The sequence below is a fragment of the Enoplosus armatus genome, chromosome 4, assembly GCF_043641665.1.
Source record: "Enoplosus armatus isolate fEnoArm2 chromosome 4, fEnoArm2.hap1, whole genome shotgun sequence".
Taxonomy (NCBI): domain Eukaryota; kingdom Metazoa; phylum Chordata; class Actinopteri; order Centrarchiformes; family Enoplosidae; genus Enoplosus; species Enoplosus armatus.
The window spans coordinates 27023931-27043917 of NC_092183.1; the positions used below are offsets into that span (position 1 = coordinate 27023931).

Genomic DNA, 19987 nt, shown 5'->3' on the forward strand with positions numbered 1-19987 from the left:
CGGGGGGGAATTGTTAAATGCAGCGAATAAGCCCTTCCCTGTTCACCCCCCCCCCCCACCTCGTGTGCCGAATCACCGTAGAGACGATGCCAAATGTTACATTAACTGTCAGTGCGCACTGCTGGGGCTTCTTTACACCTAGAAGGTACAGGCCTGAGGTGCAAAGCAAACGATGACTGTGGTAAATGTGGTACAAATAGCATTTTGAAACATTCATATATCACAACACTCGGTTGTAATTACTGCAAACTGTACTTTGACGTACTTTGAGATCCTCTGGAAGAAGTCTTTTGTCTGTTCCAGAGGCCCGGCTGAACACTAAAGGGGACAGAGCGTTTGCAGTCAGGCCCCCGAGGCTCTGGAACGATCTGCCCGGTGAAACCAGGTCGGCTGAGTCAAGTCCCTTCCTAAAAGAGCCTTTTCTGATATCACTCGAGCTTTAATCTGTATCTTTAATGTGTCTTTTATTTCCGTATCTCCCTACACTGCGTTGGCATCTGTTTTCTTTTAAAACCTGATGATTTTATGACTTTGACTTTGCTGCCTTTGTGAAGCACTTTGTGACGTGGATTTTGAAAAGTGCTCTCACAATAAAGATTATTATCATCATTACAAATATGAATCTATTTCCATATTACTAATTTACCACAAGGTCGCTCAGCTCCTCAGACAACATGCCGTGTCACGGCTTTTCTCTGAGAGTGTCTCGACGGCCCTCGCAGCGTCGTACTTTTAAGCACTTCATTTCTAAGCATTAAGGTCAAGAGCTACACAAGCATACAATATGCATTAAATGGCCTTTTCTCCTGCACTCATCTCTGCCGGTCCAAGAATTCATTTCAAATTCAGACTTGCTCTGCGTGACTTTTTACCCCCAAAGTGCAGAACAATGACTGGTATTGCAGAAAGCAATCATAAGAAGCAGTAGTACAGTGGTTCTAGATGTGGCTGCATGAGAGTGCATGAATATTTCAGTGTGTGGGCATGTTCCTGTCCATATGCTGTCGGTGCATATAGCAAGTGTGTGTCAGTCTCCGTGGGGGTGGAAGGGTCGTGGCAGGGGTGGCTGGAGGAGGTACGAGTGTGTGAGTTAATGTGTGAGCGTGTAATTGCAGCGAGGGTGAGTGGGTGCGTGTGTGTTAATTGAGTGGGCGTCAAGGAGTGTATTTTCCTATCATTTCAGGGTGCTACGTATGTGTGTGTGTCTCCTCTTCTTCATCAACCCCCCCCCCGCCTGTGCTGTGTGCCAGCTTGACAGCGGGATCAGAGCTGCAGCCAGGCAGCAGAAGGTGCTGGTAAGGTCATGATTCGTACACATGCTGCTATGATTCATAAACAAAAAAAATCACTTTCCTATACTTTATTTTATCCTTCGTGTGCACAAAAACTGCACCTTCTTCCATTATTTTACCATGCATATGCAAAAAGAGCTCCTGCATTTACCTCATTAGGCACTGTAAGACACGAGACAAAGCCAACAGACTGTCTGAATGATTTATCTGCAGCGCGCCGTAGACAGCATACGGCTTTGAGCGTGTGTGTGCATATTTGTGATTATGAGTAAGCATGCAGAGGCATATGCATGCAGACATTTTAAGTAAACCTTTGCACTAGTGGCATGCGGTAAGTCATATTCGTTGTTGAGGCTTGCCGTGACTACTAAGAAAGAATACAAAGATGGCTACCTTTTCCCCATTAGCGCTCCCCAGCACGTAGCAGCCCATGATGTGGATGAGGTTGGGCTCCGGGTTCAGCTTACTCATCAGCCTGCTGAGGCGCCGCCAGAACCTTGACACGCAGGGGAGGTGAGAGGTTAAGGAAATCAACAACAAGTGGACACGAGCAGCAGAGGAGACGGGAAAGGTTAGCTAGTGAGAGGTTCAGGGTCAAAAACGGGAGGATGGTTTGAGGAGGGCAGGGATGAGTCACCGCATGATGGTCACAATTCTAAACACAATTTGGAGGCACTTTATGGTTTCGAGATTTCCATCGCATGCTTTTATTCCACCTGCAGTCATTCAAATGTGAAATTCAGGTGTGAAAGGGTAAAAGGAAAAGCTGAATCTTTGAACCTCCCATTCCTTTCTGTCTTTTAAACTTTCTAACACAGCTGATAGGAGCCGTTCTTTGCTCTGTACTATGAGAGAATATGTTTCTGTCATAAACATTGAACTCCTCTGGTTGGTGATGTCCCCAACCCTGAACAAATACACCTACAAAATAAAGCAAAGTCTTACTGGACCATGTCGTCCTCCTTCTCCACCTTCGCAAAGGTGGCGACTTTATTCTTCAGCAGGTACAGATGTCCTGGACCTCCCTGGGGAAAGGTGTTTGTGTTACTATAGAGTCTGGTAAGTATAAAAAGCCACCTTAAGGACCAAATTACAACCAAAAACTAATTGTAATAAAATTATATTTAAAAAAGCAAAGGCAGACATTGTTTAAGGCTTCTAGTTTCACAGAGGTATTGGGCTTGAGGGAGGATCAGCAGCAGTATGTGTAAAGCTGGCGGTACTACCAGACCAACTAAATATTTATCTCCAGCTGCAGACAGGAAACTGAGGAGAAACACTGGGTCCAATATCAAAAGAAAAGTCTAGCATCTCATCAAGTGGCCTATTTAACCTGTTTCAATTCAGAATCAGAATAACAAGCTTAAACATGATATTTGATATTGATTATGCCTAATATATTCCACCAAGGCAGCAGGGGAAGTGTTACATTATACAACAGGAGTGCAAATGAGAGCAGCATGCAGGTGGGAAACACTGTCAACAAACACCAAAACACTTTAAAGAAATCACTCAACAAAATCCGGAGCACTAGCTCACTTGTCATGAAACGTGACATTATGAATTAAGACTCGACGTGAAATGAAAAGTGTCGAATAATAATAAAAAAAAGTCAGGAGAGCGCACATCACCACTGCGTTATCGGCCATTAAAACCAGTTTAACGTTGTGAAAATGGGGGACCTTAAGCTATTTGAGTTTGGCCTGTCGTTCTATTACAGGCTGAAACTAATGGATTTGTTTTTTAAGCTGCCAACAGACAATACTTGTCACAAAATATGTTATAATGTCAATTATTGTGAAGCAAAAAGAAAGATATATATATTAATATCTTTCGCAGTTTATCCATATCTACTAGTTAGAGATTACTAACCAGACTTATTGCAACCCAGCAGTAATTTAAAGTAAAACGTGACCCAATAATGTCACCACCTTCCTCTGTCCCTCCTGTCACTCACCTGGCAGAAAATGAGCATGTTCCAGATTTTACAGCCTTTTCTGTAGGCAGCCAGCTTCTTCTCGATCTCCTCTGGGTGAGAGACAATCAGAGAGAGAGGGGGAGAGAGAGAACGAGAGGCGTCACTTTTCCCACTGGGCTGTAATGATGAGACACATAAATTGGCTGTCCCTCGAGACACACACACACACACACACACACACAGTACACAAGTACAAAAACAATGAGTCATCTCAACACTCCAGCAAGCTGAAACTTATTCCACCCTCATCTTTTCCACATTTACACCAGGAGAGTAATTTTCACTTAAGAGCTAACGTTTAAAAAAAAGACAGAAAAAAAAGAAAACACACACACACACACACTCACCGAGGATGTCATCAAACGTTGCATGTTCATGGTCCTTTAAAAGGAAGATTAAAACAGAATTATTATTTTATTAAACCCTACAGTTACAGCCATTAATGCCACTGTTCTAGGAGTGCTGATTTTACTCTTTCACAATTCCAGTGCATTAGACTTTTGAAGAGTCTCCATCTCTACTCCCTAAGATAAGTGGTCCCCAACATGGCCCCTACAGGGACAAGGTAGATCTGAGGGGTCGTATGGTTGTAACAGTGATAGGAAAGCCGCAAGAAAGTTTTATGCTACTCTAGTCTACTCTGTAAGAGTCTACAGCCACGCTAGCAGCTGTGTGAGAACATCAGCACGACAGTGCTAATATGCTGATGATTAGAAGGCATAATGTTTCCCATATTCATGGTCTTATCTTAGCATGTGAGAATGGTAACATTTGCTTTGCAGGTATTCGGTCAAGGAATCACCGCAATTCATCCTGAGGGGGAACATGAACGTGTGCACCACATTTCATGGCAGTCCAACCAATAGTTGTGGAGACATTTCACTCAAAATGTACCTCATGGAGGCGCAATAGGAAAAGGGGGCTGTCACACTCATTAGGATTCATCACCTGGGAACCATGAATGTTTGTAGAAAATTTCATGGCAATCCATCCATTAGTTACAATATTTCAGTCTGGACCAAAGTGGTGGACTGGTCAACTGACCCACCACCTTTAGTTTAGCTGTTGGGAACCACTGCCCTAAAATGATCATATTTTATTGCATATTCTGTATTGCTGGACGCATAAATTAGCAGCTTGTTTTAACCTACAAATGTCCATCTTGTGTCCCAAACACACGTGATTAGGTTTTGGCGATGCTTGAAAGAATGATGAATCCCACTACAAACTTCTAGTGTTTTGCTCTCTTTCCTGGAGAAAAATGGCAGCAAAAATTGCCTTTATGTTTTCATCTGAACAGGGTGCCACTTCAAACATCAAAGCTGGGCTGAAATGAGTCTGCATATTGCTTAGGAGAGACATCATTTCGAGTGGATGACTGACGGTGCTCTTCTTCACTCAGACAAAAATGAACCCCGCGTACTTAACTAATCCATCGTATCCCACTGCCCATCTCTATTCGACTATTCGAGGCTACGCTGACTGCTACTAGCATAACACAACTGAATCTCCGACCGAACTGTCAATCGTCGAGTTGCATTGTGGGTAATGCAGGCTCCAGGTTTTGGCAAGGACGAATATGTGGAAGAAAAAAGACCATGCCTTTGGTTCTGTTGCAATTGATTTTGATCAGTTTTTTTTAACTGTCCATTGTCAGTCCGACAATGTTACAGTAGTGCAATGCTAAATAGTTGGGAGGTGCTAGATGGAGATATATGGCACAGACATTCATTAAACCTAAATTTAATGGTGAAGTAAAGCCGCCGATCGCTGCTACTCACATAGAGAATGGGGATGATGGAGGGGTCGTCCCTACGAATGATGTTGGGAACATATTCGGCCTTTGGCACCTTGGAGGATATCAGCTGTGGGAAATGGGAAACATGCAGAGAAAGGCATGGAGAACGTGATGGATATATTTTGCTTAACTTCAAAAGTCAATTTGAAAGTCGATTGCCAGAATCCTCACCATGATTTTAGGTGGGATGAAGTCCTCTCCTTCACAGGCCGCTCTCTCCATCTCCCTCTCCTCCTCCCAGTCGGTGTCCTCATCCAGCCCTTCATCTAGTGTCCCTGAGGAGGTCTGAAGCTCGCCACCTGGCTCACACACACACAAGAACAAAGGGGCGAGATGAAAGGATAACACACAAACAAGGTTAGAGAGGAGGATGCTCCATTTAAAAGCGTTGCACCTGTCATTTTATTTTTCCAGCACAGAGGGGAGGAAAGGAGGAGTTAAAACCAGACAGCAGACGACACAATGACACTCTCCTTATGCACACAGCCAGTTGCAGGCAGCTACAACACAAAGCATCAGGCAGATGCACAACAGGTTGAAAAATGGGGATGGCCGCGCGGATGGAAGGCAACAGCCGAGTAAAGACACACAGAGTAGGAGTGGAGATACAGGCAGCACACACTGTAAACGGATAAACACACAAGGACAGTCAAAAAGTATAATAAGGGAGTTCATGCGTGTGTCTGTGTCTCTATGTGTATGTATCTCTCTGGGGACAAGTGTGAGTGTGTTTTTGTCCGTGTGCGTGAGTGACTGGGAGAGCGTCGACTCACTGTCTCTGGAGTCATGCAGCGAGTCAGGCTTGACGGGGGTGGGGTCACTCCACGAGCGGCTGAAACTCTTGGCTCGGCGGTCGGCGAAGGCTGATGGAGTTAGGGGGGGGGGGGAGAGAGTCACTTGCACACACATACACACTCTCGAAAGCAGCAACACTCTCAAAGCTCCATGGGGGGTCATGAAGCCCTCTTGATTTTAAGGGTGTTTTTATGTGTATAAAACACAATATACATGCACTGAATGAATTTCTGTGAAGAAGACAACTACATTTAAAGGTTATTTTAGAAGTTTATATCTGTATTTATTTATTATAAAGCCAGGCTGCTTGGACTATTAAAACGTATGTATGTGAGTGAAATTAATTAATAGAAACTAATAATACGGACATAGAATTGTGTTCCACTGGAAATGGTCTGTTCAGAATTGTATACACATTGCTAGTTTTACACAAACTTCCTGCAGGTATACATATCACTATTTAGATTAATTGTTCTGTACACTAACATACACATACACCAGTGTAAATATTTCAATGTAGACTGATGGATTTTGAGCAATAAGGTTATGATGACGTTTCTAACACAATATTCCTATAAACATGCACAGAACTGTTTCTCCATGCATAAAGCACAAATCAGTTCTGATGAACCTCAATTCCGATGTCATGATGGTACTGTGGAGCACGACTGGATGAACACGTACTGACATCAGCACATACACATAGATGCAGACACACTGAAAGACTTACTCTGGACCTTCATCCGGCGGCTGCCCACCATCCTAAGGTGTTTGCGGAAATTTCTGCCATTTTAGGGAAGAGAAGAGACATCAACAATGAGGAACAGAGGAACAGAGCCAGAGAATGAAAGAATGTGTCCAATTCACAAACACCGATGAATGGAAAACACAGACAAAATTCTGGGTCCTAGCCAGAGCTGTGACAACAAGATTGGTACCAGAATCAGCTCTGGGAGTACCTCAAAGATTGTGCCTCTCATGTATTAAAACAAAGCATAACGTTTTCTGACAAACACATTTCCTGCAACACCCCTGCTGCACAATAAAAAGGATCCTGGAAATGCCTTTAAAACCATGGTAAGTGTTGTTCAATAACCCCTTTACAAAGACTGCCAAGTGACTCAAATGTAATGTAAATACGTAAGAGGCACAAACTGGAGCTTCCTCAGTGGTAAATGTCACTGGAAGCACTGCAGCACTACCTTGTCCTCGCCCTATCTTTGATGTAGTACATCTGGCGCTGACAGCCCACAGCCGTGAGGGACAACCTGTACCTTTTGATGTGCAAAACGATGACAGCCTTGAAATTGGTGAAAGTGTCTCTGCACATAAAGACGTTTAAATCATGTCTTAGTCTTGCTGCGTTTTGGGCCATATCGCCCAGCCGCTACCTTCAATGCATCGACGGTACTTCATGGACAGACAAGGAATCAGCGGTAGTCTTGCTAACCCACAAACCACTGAAGTCATTCATCATTCAAACACAAAACATTTGAAATGCTTCGTGAAACTGTGATAAGGTTCGTGACAACTGATGCGGCTGGTCCACAACCCCACTACTCATTATTTTTAATAAGACCCACCTCTGTATTGCTAGCTTCTTTATGCCACTCCATAACACTGAACATCAGTCTCATTAACAAAAAGCCACTAGCAACCTCATATCTTAGCGTAACCCTAACCAAACGGCAGCGAGGTGAATCAAAGTGGGCATCTTCCTACGTGCATGCTTTAAATTTTATTTTGGGAATCTCAAGCTATTTTGCACCCAGAGTGCGATTTCAAGGCTTTCCGAAGAACAATGTTGACGTGTCAGTGGCGATTGCAGGAGTCGTGAAGGCAGAGCCTGAAATAGAGGGATGACTCAGAGGAGAGGGGGGATCCATCATCCGTCAGCCTGCGTTCATATTTTCATCCTGAGTGACAACGGCTTTTAAAATCACTAACACCCGAGTCAAACCCATGTCGGGGTGTGTGCATGAATACGTGTGTGTCTGCAGCTATCTCACCCAACCCCTCTCTCCATTCTGCCTGTGACCTTTCCAAATGCTTTGCAAAAAAAAACAACACATGCCTTGCTTATTCAAACATGAATAATTCGATTTGTGAAACTAACTGAGATGTACCTTTCTATTAAAAGCACTGCATTCTGAAAGTACGTGACACAGCCCTGTACACACACACACACACACACACACACACACACACACACAGAAATAAGTCTCCTGCGCTGTTTGTAGAACTTGCAACACACAAGCTCAAACAACGAATGGCAGGTCTCAGCCATGGTGGATGTGAGGTCTATTGCCAAATATTGATCAATTTGTTCACTTTGAGCCACAGAGCAGTGAGCTACGGCCCCGTATTAACAGACCTCACTTTAAAACCTGGTGTTCAGTGAGGAACACTGATTAAACCTGCAGCCCATAGCCTCGAGGATTCATCACACATGCCATAGGATACTATTGCAAGGTGTGTGATGGCCCTATAACAGCAGTTGAGGACAGGAGTACAGGGGACATTTCGTTTCTTGTGTAAAAGCACAGTAACTGTTTGCCAATATGCGGACAGCAGGGTATGGAGGCCAAGACAAATGCAATTTGTCACGTTTCCTCAAAAAGCCCATGGAAGGTATTAAAAAGTCAAGTTTCAATTCAACAAAGACTCAAATATTTCATCTTGCCTGCTGTAGGCAGTGGTGGTGGTTATAAAGGCGTTACCCACCAATCAATTAAAAGTGGGATTGTTGTGACAGTGGGTTGTGCACACAGGAGGCTGTTCAGATGTTGCGTCTAAAATGCATGGGAAAACGCCAGCATACTTTTATCCAAGGTGCTCGGGAGGTTGCGCTCCTGCCGCTACTAAGCAACCAAAACCGCTTGACATTGCACTGCCGCACAACCGTTAATGTTACAACTAGTAACGTGAAAACAGCCCAAGTTCTGAGCTGATACATCTCCAGCCGTTGTTCCTTCTGTTGGTGTCAAAACAGTAAGAACTTCAGACCGGATGCTGTGATGGAGCTGATGATTCTTGTCACATGACCTGCGGCGCGCAACATCTGCACGGCCCCTAATCCCGTTTTGTGGAGTTTCAGTCGTCGCCATCAGACCTGTAGCCAGCACTGACACTACCGCTAGCTCCAGCAGCAAGGAAGCTACGGTGCTGTTGATTTTAGCAAAAACTTAAATTAACTTAAATTAAAAATCAGTTTTAATTGGGTTATCCATCCATCCATTTTATGTTGCTTACTGGGCCCAGGTTGCATTCATTTAATATAATAATTATTGTCATACACTGCTGGAAGCTGGGAAAAAATATATAAATAAATCAATCTAGGTCATATTGTCCCTAATGGTTTGATTATTAATGATTATGATGATTATAACCACAATGGTGATTATGATCATCAGTAGTAGTAGTGTTGTTTTTTTGTTCGTGGGCTTGCCTGAAGGTTTCTGCTGTCCTCTGAAGAGGATCCTCCGCTGTAAGTGTGAAATTGTCCTGGAAAATGTTTCACTTGTATTTACCAACATTCACCACCTTATCTCTGTGTACTGTACTGACCTACCTATGTTCACCATTTCAAGTCCACCTGCCAGCCGACGGTGTATGTACAGTATAGGCCGCATAAATTCTCAATTAAAAGCTGTTCTTCAAATAAAGGCCGGTTGCTAATAAAGTGCAGGTTAATTACTGTCAATGAAACTCAATGTTTCCTGCAGATGTTTCAAATTAAATGCCTATTGCAGACAGGAGGGATTATGAACAAAACAAACAAACAAAAAGGCAAAGTAGAAGGCCCCAGTCACTATTTTAAAATCTAAAGTATACATAGAGATGAGGTAAAAAAAAAAAACCCAAAAACAATCAGCCAAGTGGTCCATTATGAAAAAAAGAGATCTGATATGAGACTGACGATGAGACTTGTCAAGAAGGGTTATTTCTGTGCCGTGTAGTGGGGCAGCTGTAACAGGGAGGGTTTAGCACCACACAGGACAGAACAGGACAGCCAGGACACGGTACCTCTCCATCACGGTGGCTGCCTCCTGCTCTCTTTTCCGCCTCTTTCTCTCAGCAATGCCGCGGAAAGCCCTGCCAGGACGTCAAAGCGTTAAGTGGTTTTGTGGGGAGGTAGCGTTTTATGTTTTCGCTGCGCCTGACCTAACACCAAAGAATCTTTGTCAGAACCCAAACTGACCCAAGGAGTAAATAATCTTGACAGAACTTCATCTGATTTAACTCAGAAATCGCTTATGCTGTTTGAGCTATAGTTTGTTTTTAACTTGGCCTGACTGAAATGCGAGAAATTGACCAGATTAAAGCCCTTTGGGTCTAGTTGGGTTCGGGCATAAACATAAAGTTCCAGTCAGGGTCGGATGGGGCAACAATAAAGGGGTTTAAAGTGAGGGGTTTTAAGTCGATAAGGGTTAGTGGGGGGAAGGGGGGTTGGTTAGCTTTGCGGAGTGGTTAGCAGCACAGGGATGTTTTATCCACCAGAGGAAGAAGACATTGCGGATAGTCTCAGGTTGTGCACACACACACACACACACACACACACACACACACACACACACACACAAACTAGGACCACAATGCAAGATAGGGATCTACAAGAAGAGACACTGAGGAGTAACCAGGAAACTGCCTGTCCAATGTGAATTAACTATATCGCTCACCAGTATTAAATTCCTAGTACTAATGACTTGATTGAAATCTGGCTTTTAAGGCATTACTTTTTGTGTGTGCCTGTCAGCACGTTGGTCAGCGTGGGTGTGCCTTTCCCAAAGGGGACAGTAATGGTTCTGACAGGATGTCAGACATAATGAGAATCATCGGTGACAACGTATGTCAGAAAAATGAAGTCGTGTCCTGCAGTCCTGACAGACAGCTGATGACTGGGCTGAAGTCACTGGTGTCTGTACAGGGCTTATTATCCAGTGCCTGCCTCTGCACTGCTATTACATCGTTTCTGTCGCCTCATGAGCTCCATCACTTTCTGTTCCCTCTCCCTGAAACAGATGAACATGCTGGATGTGACTCTTCCTTCAACCTGCCACTCTTTCCACCATCTGCCGTCACTAGAAACTCTCAAAGCCGAGAGCCTTCCTCCTCTTTTGTGTTTTGAGCAGATCTCCCGCCAAATTCAACACAGTGGTTAGAAATAAAAATGACATTATAGTGTAGACCTGGTAGACCTTCTGTCTGTTTATGGCGATTATATGTCTCAGATTTTCTATGGGAATGCTTTTGTGATAGTAACCTGCAATGCGTTCAATGGGTTTTTACATACTTGCACCAGCCACAGGTTGTGTTATTTTCTATACGGACCCATGTTATAGATTAAAATTAAATCATGAAATTCACACCAAGTTGTAGCGACAGAAAAACTAGTGCTAACAATTTGGGTAAAATATCAAATCTTTTGGACTGACTTTTGCAATTGTGATGTAAATTGCAATTACAGTATTTTCTGTGAGGCCTATTTGGTGGTCTGCATCGTGTTCAAACATGATGAAGTAGGACCAATAGCCACAAACGTATCTTGTCTGTATGTGAAGGGAGTCTGATAAAATAATGTTGTTGATGTTGAGGTCCATTGTCCTCTATTCAAACCCGTCAGTTGGAGCAAAAGTTCGTTTTCATAGGAAATATATGACAAATAAATGACCAATTCTGCTGACATCTTAAGTAAGATAATAAGATATCACATTGTGGGATAATGCATTACTCAAAATTGAATAAAATGATCATGACGTTCAAAACTGGTGTTAAATGTTTTAATACCGCTACACAGTTGGTAGCAGTGGTTCACTTAATAATAATAATCATAAACTGCTGTTAAGTATTTCCTCACAATGTAAAAGCTAGTCACTTAGTATCTACTAACCCCCCAACTACTGATACTGCTGTCAGACTGACCGTTCTGATGTTCCTGTCTACCTTTTGAAATGACACAGAGTGGCGCTTCTTCTTGTTTTGACGAAACTATCTTTGGTTAGGAGCTGTACAGACATTGGCGTGCAGAGAACTTATTAACCAGATAGCAGTTTTGACTAATTCACTCGTTAATGTGACTCCTCTCCTCTCTTTTATGACGCTAAATGCAGCTAGATACTGTATATGTATATGTATATATATTGTTACGCGTCCTATTTTATCAGCTTGGTCTGTGTCTCTCTTTACATTTAACCACAATGAAAATGCCTTTGCTTTGACCAATATGCTTTTCATGATGGCTGCATAAGCTCTAGGCAGACATTAAGTGTGTATACTAAGTTATCACTGTCGCAGTGTGACACTTCTTTTAAGCAACGGCCACTATTCAGACGAGGTACACCAATACCGCAATACTTAAACTTGATAATGTAGAGTATTCCTGTGCAATCGGTGAATTCAGTATTGCTGCTTCTACTGTACAGTGCCTTCCCTACACTTTAGGTGACCACTGACTGAATCTATAACTTCCAACACCCAGTCCAGCAGACACTGAGGTTGAGGGGGTTAAGGACACAGCAGACTGAATAGCACAAAGCCACATGAGGAAAAGGCATTTCAAGACATGTTACCTAACTGACACAGCGAGCAAAAAGGAAGAGCAATGAGGAAGAACAGCGGGGGCGGTTGAAAGAGTTACTCACGATATTCTACAGTCGTGGTTTGGAAGGCCGCCACACAGAGAGAGGAGGAGAGGGAGCAGAGAGGACAAAATGAGAGAGGAGTTAGCAACAGGTCCAGCCAAATACTCCACACACACATCAGAGACTGCTTCATGTTGCAGTTCTCACTTTCAGGTGAGGATACAATGAGCGAAAAAACTCCCCGACTCACCTGGAGTTGAATAGTCCTGAATATAACCTCAAAATATCAGCGAGCAAGGACAGAATCTTTGCACAGGACAGATGGTGATATTGCACATGCCTACCTGATCTGACCAAAATGTCTCGTTAGACGAGTTCAGATTAAGGACTGCCCAGAGACAAATGGCAAGAAACCCATCATATTAGAGGTGAAAGATAATGATTGGCCAATCATTCTAATCAAAGGCCAGTGCTGGGCCCATATATCAGTCTGACCCTAATAGGGACACAGGCAGACGGAAACAGATGGAAAAAGGGAGGAGAGAAGCTGACATATGGAGAGAAAAGAGGGAGCGTGGGAGAGACGAGGGGAAAGATCATGGTGGGTGAGCTTTGTCTGTTTGAGGGTCATAATTATAACATCTGGGTGATAGGTGATAATTAACTAGTCACTAAGAGTGGGGGGCACTTGTGTGTGTTGGTGTATGCATGTGAACTGTCAAGACCAACTTACATTGTCTACTTTCTAAATCTGGTCCAAGATTCTCGACAGAAGTTGATGTTTTGTTCAGATCTTTAAATGGGTGCACATTAATCCAACTAAAGATCTGGTCACACGCATTTAAATCAAGTTCTTTCAAAGGGATCGCCATGATTATTGGATTCGTTCGTGGGGGTAAGGTTTGCCGTAGCTGTGTGTCACCATCATTTTTATTTAACCTCCTCTGTTGGAGCATAAACAGCTCTGTAAAAGAGGAGTGGTTTGCAAACAGTACTGCGACAGGAGTCAAAGGATTAATGTGCTTGATTTGAATTAACTGTGAAAAACGTACTGTTCTGTTAGCGCCTGAGCTAACTGCTTGCTAACGAAGCTTGTAATGCCAACGGCTGCACAGATTAATTATGCTGAACGCTCTCTGGTGTGACCAGGCCTTTAGGATAGAAAAGCCACTGAAATAGCATTCATGCCATCATGGAAAACCTTCAATGGAATCCATAGAATAAAATGTATTTTAAGTGGTTTAGCAGATGCTAAAAGAATTGTATGTTTTGGAAGTTTATCAAATCATCTCTCGTGTGTATAATAATGTTGTACAGTAATTAGTTAGTGTTAGTTGTTTCCGCATCCTATCTGAATAAGACAGGATATTGGTGAAGGACATGCAGTGCCATCTAAGGTGATATCTGTAAGGTAGAGAAGGTTTCACTCCGTATGAGACACACTGAGATTTTGGTGCAGATACTTTTTCAATATTTCTGCCAATTTAAAATTAAAATTAAAAGTCTGTTCAACATTCTATTGTTTATTAAATGTATTTGTTTTGTAATACATTGTACTTAATGAAATGGAAAATTACATTTCCATTTGGTTGAAAGACATATTTAGATATTGGCAGCCAATGACTTCCACAGCTCACTTCTGTTATTCAACGACGAGGTGAATAACAGAAGTGAACAACTATGACTGGCCGATACTTTGTTATATCAAGTTGTACTGGCTTTATATATTGGTGAAACCAACCAGTGAGAAATGTGTGAAAGCTCATTAAGATTTTGTAGTAGAACACTACATTTGAGCTGCAAGTGTTGGAAGGAAAAAGGCTGAGCCGTATCCTGCCAACACGTGCAGCAAGACAACCGCGATGCACGGAGTGGGAGTAAAGGCGGATTCCCATGCCATACTCACGCCTGCATGGTGGTGGTGGCTGTCTGAAAGCTGAACATATTCTCTTTGGGGAACCAGCTATTAGGATTGTCCTCTGCAAACAGAGAAAACAAAAGGAGGGCATGGTGTCAGCGAGCAGAACATTCAAACACGGGCCTTGCAATTAGCGGAGGAGGCTCGTGAATGCATGGTGACATCTGAGGGTGAATGGGGTGAAATACACCTTGTTTTACTGTTTTATCCACTTAAAATTTAGTCATTTTACAGATTCTAGGTGAACCACAAAGCTGTTGACATGACAGATATATATATCTACAATTCCCTTCCCTCTTCCAAATCAATATAAGCCCCACATCCATCTTTCTTTACCCCTGTCATCAGTAGACGCCCTGTCCTCGCTGTACATCCTCTCCAGTTTCTTGCGGTGCTTCCCTCCATCTCGCGGTGAGGTATCCAGGTCCAGGGAGCGCTGGCTTTGACACGGAGCCCGAATACAGGCCACACAGTCTGGGGTGTAGTCGTCCCGCGACCCCCCTCTCCTCATGCCCCAGTCCCGGATGTTGTTGGCGCTCCCCGAGCTCTGCAGCGGCTGCGATGATGATGGCAGGCCTCCGTGATGCTGGTGGGCGTGGTGATGGTTGCTGCGGTGATGGCTACTACGGTGATGGCTACCGCGGGTGGCTGTGGCGGACGGCTGGCTGGTGCAGGACGGGTTGTCGTTGGCAGAGGCAGGGGCCTGGGACAGAGGCTGCTCCCTGGTGCCCTTCAGCACCTCCAGCTCCAGGCTCTCCTCGCTGCCACGGCCCCCAAGGGTCATCCCTCCTTCCCTGGTGATCGTGTACACTCTGGCCGGCTTCACCGCCACGCTCCCCTCGGGGCCTCTGGCACCCGGCGGGTCCTCTGTGGAGAGGCTGCGCTCGACAGACAGTCGACGTTTGGAGGGACCCAAAGGTGCTTGAGCCTGGGGGGTATTGACCTGAGGTTGAGCCTGTTTATGAGCACTGGGATCGGATTGGCTGGACTGGTTGGGTTTAGCTATGGGCAAACAGCGGCTCTGCGGTGGCAGATTGTTGTTATGCAAGCGGCTGACGTCTGGAGAGTCGCAGTCCTGGCCGGGGAAGGTGTCAGACAAGAGATGATCTGGAGACAGAGGAAAAGAAAGAGAAGATGGAGAGATGTAACGGGATAGCAAACAAAGCGACAGAGAAAACATGTTGTCTGTAATTTATACAGCTTTTGTAAATGAGCACCAGATATAAAATGTAAATGAACAGAGACTGTTGCGCTCTGGGATTTGTAGCTTTGGCAACGGAGTGGTAAACATTTGCGAGCCAGCAAAGCTTTCGGGAGGATGAGAGGGAAAAGGTGGCTGAGTGATAGGACAAGAGGAATGATGAAAGATTTGGAAATGGATGAGCTGGTACAGTGCATGAGGGGCTTTGGCAGAAACAAAAGCCCCGTCGTCCTGGAGGGTCATGGAGGAGAGATGCTCCTTCTCACAGGGTACGCAGCTGCAATGCTGTGGGCAAATAAGTAAGTGTTAGCTCATGGGAATGGGCTGAGTTTTTTCATGCTATCTGTGTCGCGGATAAACAAGTGACATGCCTGTTGCAGAGTGATACTGATGAGCAGAAAGCTGCCTTTTCCCCCCTCTGTTTACTTCACCAAACCTGGCTAATTATAATGCTCTTTTCAACACTGATGTGTTTCAGTGACACTTTATTTGGTTTCATTGCGGGTTCACTATTATAGTTTAGGGTCGTTTTTTAATGTATAAACTCTGTGTCACACCAGAAATGGGCACAGCAAAGTTCCTCCGTGCGTGCTTGCAAAATAGGTTGTGCTAGAAGCTTTGTAGCATGGTGAACTACTTTGGCTGGAGAGCTCATTTCGACAGCTCTGCAAACTAGCTGGATTGCTGCCTTACCGCTTGTAAGCTTGGTTGCTGCACCAAGCCGAAGAAATTGACATTTGCTACTCCAATGTGGCTGTAATGGCTGGTGCAGAGCCATGTTAGACTTCTGGTTTTGGTGTTCGCTGTTGGGTGCTACATGATGATTTTATTTCCACAGGGCGCGTGTCACCTACCTGCTCCGTTGCGGTTCTCTGGATTGGTGTTGGACAGGTATTCTCCAAATGCTCTGGCTGCTCTGTAGAGACACAACAAGTGCAGCAGTTAACCCTGAGCCCTACTGCCCAACTGCTATTGTCAAACACAGGGAAGTGAGAACAAAGGGTCAAGGTTTCATGGGATCTACCAGTAGATCACACCACCACAACAGTCTGTAAAAGGCAATTTTAGTGTTTGCGTCCTGAATCTATACTCTGTAACAGCCGTCTCTTACCAGGGTAACAGCGTGTTCTTACAGAGTGACTGGAGGACTGGGAAACAGCTTGGAAGCCACAGCTTGCCTCCCCTGCACAGCTGATAGGCCCCATAGGGGACTGTGACATTGCATGTGCCAGCCAGGAAATAAAATGCGGGCACGTATACGTGTTATGAAAGCGCACATATTGGCAGGAACAGTGAGGAACTGGCATGTTGTGCAGAACAACTATGTGGCAGAGTGTCTCTGGTATATAAAACATAACATCCTCTCTTAATGTTCTTCTCCTCAGATATTTCTCTCAGCACTGCTGCTGTCAGGCTTTAGGCGTCACCACCGGATTTCGGAAACATTAAAATGACCCGTTTTGGACTGAAACACAAGAGATTTACTGGACATTTTTTAAAATACAGCACCTTGCACATGTGTGCACGCATTGGTGGACAGAAAACACCATGTTCTGGTCTCTGCACTGCTACAGGACCACATCTGTGTCCTGTGTAGTGCTAAAACCATCCTAGAGAGCTGCAGAAAGAAAAGGCAGCAGCGGTTCAATGTTCCACCTCCGACAGGGGGAACAGCCTCAAACAACTGTGATTAGCTCATGAAAAATAGCTCAAAGCTCTGCGCTTCAGCACATCATTTGGCCAATCAACACCATTATAACCTTTGTACTGTATAAAGCATGCTGCCTATCTGTGGGCTACACTACAACTTCTCATGCAAAAAGAGATGATTAGTGAATACAATCATCGATACAAAAGTTGAACTGGAATTAAAATAGATTTTTGCCAGGAAATCTAGCGACCCTTTTGGGCAGACCTCTCTCTTCTCTCTTGAGGAGAGTCGCCAACGTTTCTCCGTGAATGTGCTCTCACCTGGCTGTGGCCCTCTGGACCCACTGATCGCTGAGAAAGAGCAGTGGCACGTTGAGTCGACCAATCAGCAGCCAATCACTGAGCCCCATAGGCAAATTACTCTCAACAGTGTAATTATACGGTAGCTTTTTATTTCCTTACACTTGAACTTATCTTTGAATAATAGTATCTGACACAGATTCTTCGTTGTTCAGTGGAAGTGGCACCAGACAAGTGAAATCAGCAGTTACACTCCAGTGTGTAATAGGTCGTTTTATAGCCAGATAGAGATTTCTCCACAATACACACATGCCATAAAAAGATGTAGGCTACACACACACACACACACACACACCCCTACAGAGAAACAGTAAAGCCTATAATCACTCTCCTCCCACTCACTCCGACCTGGCATTCCTGCCATCTGCACACACACATGCACAGACAGACTCCCACGTCGCCACGAGTGCGCATGTGGAGCGGCACGCATGCAGAAAAAAAAGATACAGTCATACATACACACGCATGCACACACAACACGCTTTCTACATGCACGCATGGCTGAATCTCAGGGGGGCTGCGGTGAAATGGAATTGCCGTGGCCTATATGCCCGCCTGCCATGACACTCTAAGTAATTAAATATGAGGTGGCACGTGCAGCGGCAGCGCTCGGCGTGAAAAAAACGCCCCTCCCAGCCCGGCGGATGGCGGAGGAGCACGAGGAAGGAAACATAATCACTCCTGATGCATCTGCTTGACTCTCTACTACTTCCAATAAATATTCCATATGCTACGCTGAGAGGAAAAGGGATGTCAAAACACGTTTGCAGAGGACAAAGCGCTGCAGTATCCCAAGCAAACTAATGTTGCAAGCAATGAGTTACATTACATGAGACCACACTCTTTATATGCGTTGAATCAAACTTTGCCACTATTCATTTTGTTAGGTTTTATTAGCGACTTGCTCAGGCATTAAGGGTTGATGAAGTTGTCGAATAGTTCTACATGGTATAAATGGGAACAAAAAAAAATGTGTAAATGGTAAATGGCACCAAACAGCAGACAAAGTTAGCAAACAGCTACTGAACATAGTAGAGTAACTATAGCCAGATGTTTCCCTCGGGAGTTGGTAGAGACCAAAATAGAGCTAAAAGTAGAATGAATATTGAGCTAACATTTGCTAGATGATATTATGCAAATGTTAGCTCAGTATTCATTCTACGTTTAGCTCTATTTTGGCCTCTACCAAATCCTGAGGGAAATATCTGGCTTTTTAGCTGATAAATACTCCAAACTAGATGATATTATGCTCTTATGTGCTTTTTTTTTCCCAGAGAAAAAGCTGTTTTGTACTTCAGTACAATGTTGGCCCAATTAAAGATGTTATAGTTTGTTGCTTGCTTTTCACTGTAGTTCTAGCTAATTCACTTGTGCCTGTATCTACAAGGCAAAAATGTAAAAAAATAAAAATAAAACGCCACTCGCTCCCTGCTTGTACATCCCAGCTCCTGTAGCAGCTCTTTTTCAAAATCAGACTCAAATTCAGAATCAGCATCAAGTGTGAGCTGGAAAAAACATCTGCAGACTGTTTTCACAGCAGACACTTTGACTCATAAGAGAAACAGCACCGGTGGTGAAAGTCGTGCCAGAGCACAACACCTGTGCCCTGGAACAGGAGCAGCTAATTGCAATGAAGCCGTCGTTAATCTTATTAGGTACATGTGTGCTTTTCCTGCTATTAAATGTGAAAATGTTTGCAGCGAAAAAGGTTTAAACGGTGCTACAAAAAAAACCTGTGCAATATTATTTTTTGACTATTTATGTTACAAATTCCAACCTAACTTCTTATAGAATTTGAGAAAACCGACATGATGTATCTGCAGCCTTTTCCATGTATGTGATGAGATTCAGTCCTCACAATGATAGGAGCAGTCACACACACACACACACACATTCATTCTCCCTCGGGAGTTTCTCCACCGCCGCAGCAAAGAGTCGACATGCTCCTCAGGCCAAAGTGGTTATCTGATAAGCTTTATCACGGCAGTCAACTCGGTTTGCACTCATTTATTTTTTACCCCCGGAAGACTGAAACACAAAACACACAACACGTGTGTCGGAGAGTTTTTTAACACATTCATTATACATCACAGTTGGACGCCGTTGGCCCCAGTGTGCGCAGGCAGCTTCGCTCTGCTTTTGGAGTTTTATCCTACTGCATGTTTTCAGCCATGTGACATGTGTGGGGGGGGGGGGGGGGGGGGGGGGCACACGGTGACAAGAGGGAGATGTGTTTACAAGACCAAAATAGAAAGTAAGGAGGGAGAGGGAAGTGGGATGTAGAAGGGAGGCATAATAAGTAAGGAAAGAGTATTAAATAAGAAGTGGAGGAGGGACAGAGAGAAGACATATGGTCCAGAAACTAGATGAGGTGGTCATATGTCAGACTTCTCCTCCTTCCTTCTCTCTATCTG

At 44.1% G+C, this 19987-nt stretch overlaps 1 protein-coding gene across 1 annotated transcript in view; it reads right to left on the bottom strand.

Moving 5' to 3' along the window:
- The window catches only part of nsmfb (NMDA receptor synaptonuclear signaling and neuronal migration factor b), a 34829-nt gene that overhangs the window by 7172 nt on the left and 7670 nt on the right, over nucleotides 1–19987 (bottom strand). The window contains exons 2-14 of the mRNA XM_070904692.1: nucleotides 16418–16479; nucleotides 14699–15469; nucleotides 14351–14423; nucleotides 12505–12510; nucleotides 9890–9958; nucleotides 6594–6646; nucleotides 5842–5931; nucleotides 5240–5367; nucleotides 5052–5135; nucleotides 3618–3651; nucleotides 3250–3320; nucleotides 2238–2317; nucleotides 1686–1788 (exon numbers count right to left, since the gene is read on the bottom strand). Of these exons, the coding sequence (XP_070760793.1) occupies nucleotides 1686–1788; nucleotides 2238–2317; nucleotides 3250–3320; nucleotides 3618–3651; nucleotides 5052–5135; nucleotides 5240–5367; nucleotides 5842–5931; nucleotides 6594–6646; nucleotides 9890–9958; nucleotides 12505–12510; nucleotides 14351–14423; nucleotides 14699–15469; nucleotides 16418–16479 (1624 nt within the window). The remainder of the gene's footprint in view (nucleotides 1–1685; nucleotides 1789–2237; nucleotides 2318–3249; nucleotides 3321–3617; nucleotides 3652–5051; nucleotides 5136–5239; nucleotides 5368–5841; nucleotides 5932–6593; nucleotides 6647–9889; nucleotides 9959–12504; nucleotides 12511–14350; nucleotides 14424–14698; nucleotides 15470–16417; nucleotides 16480–19987) is intronic.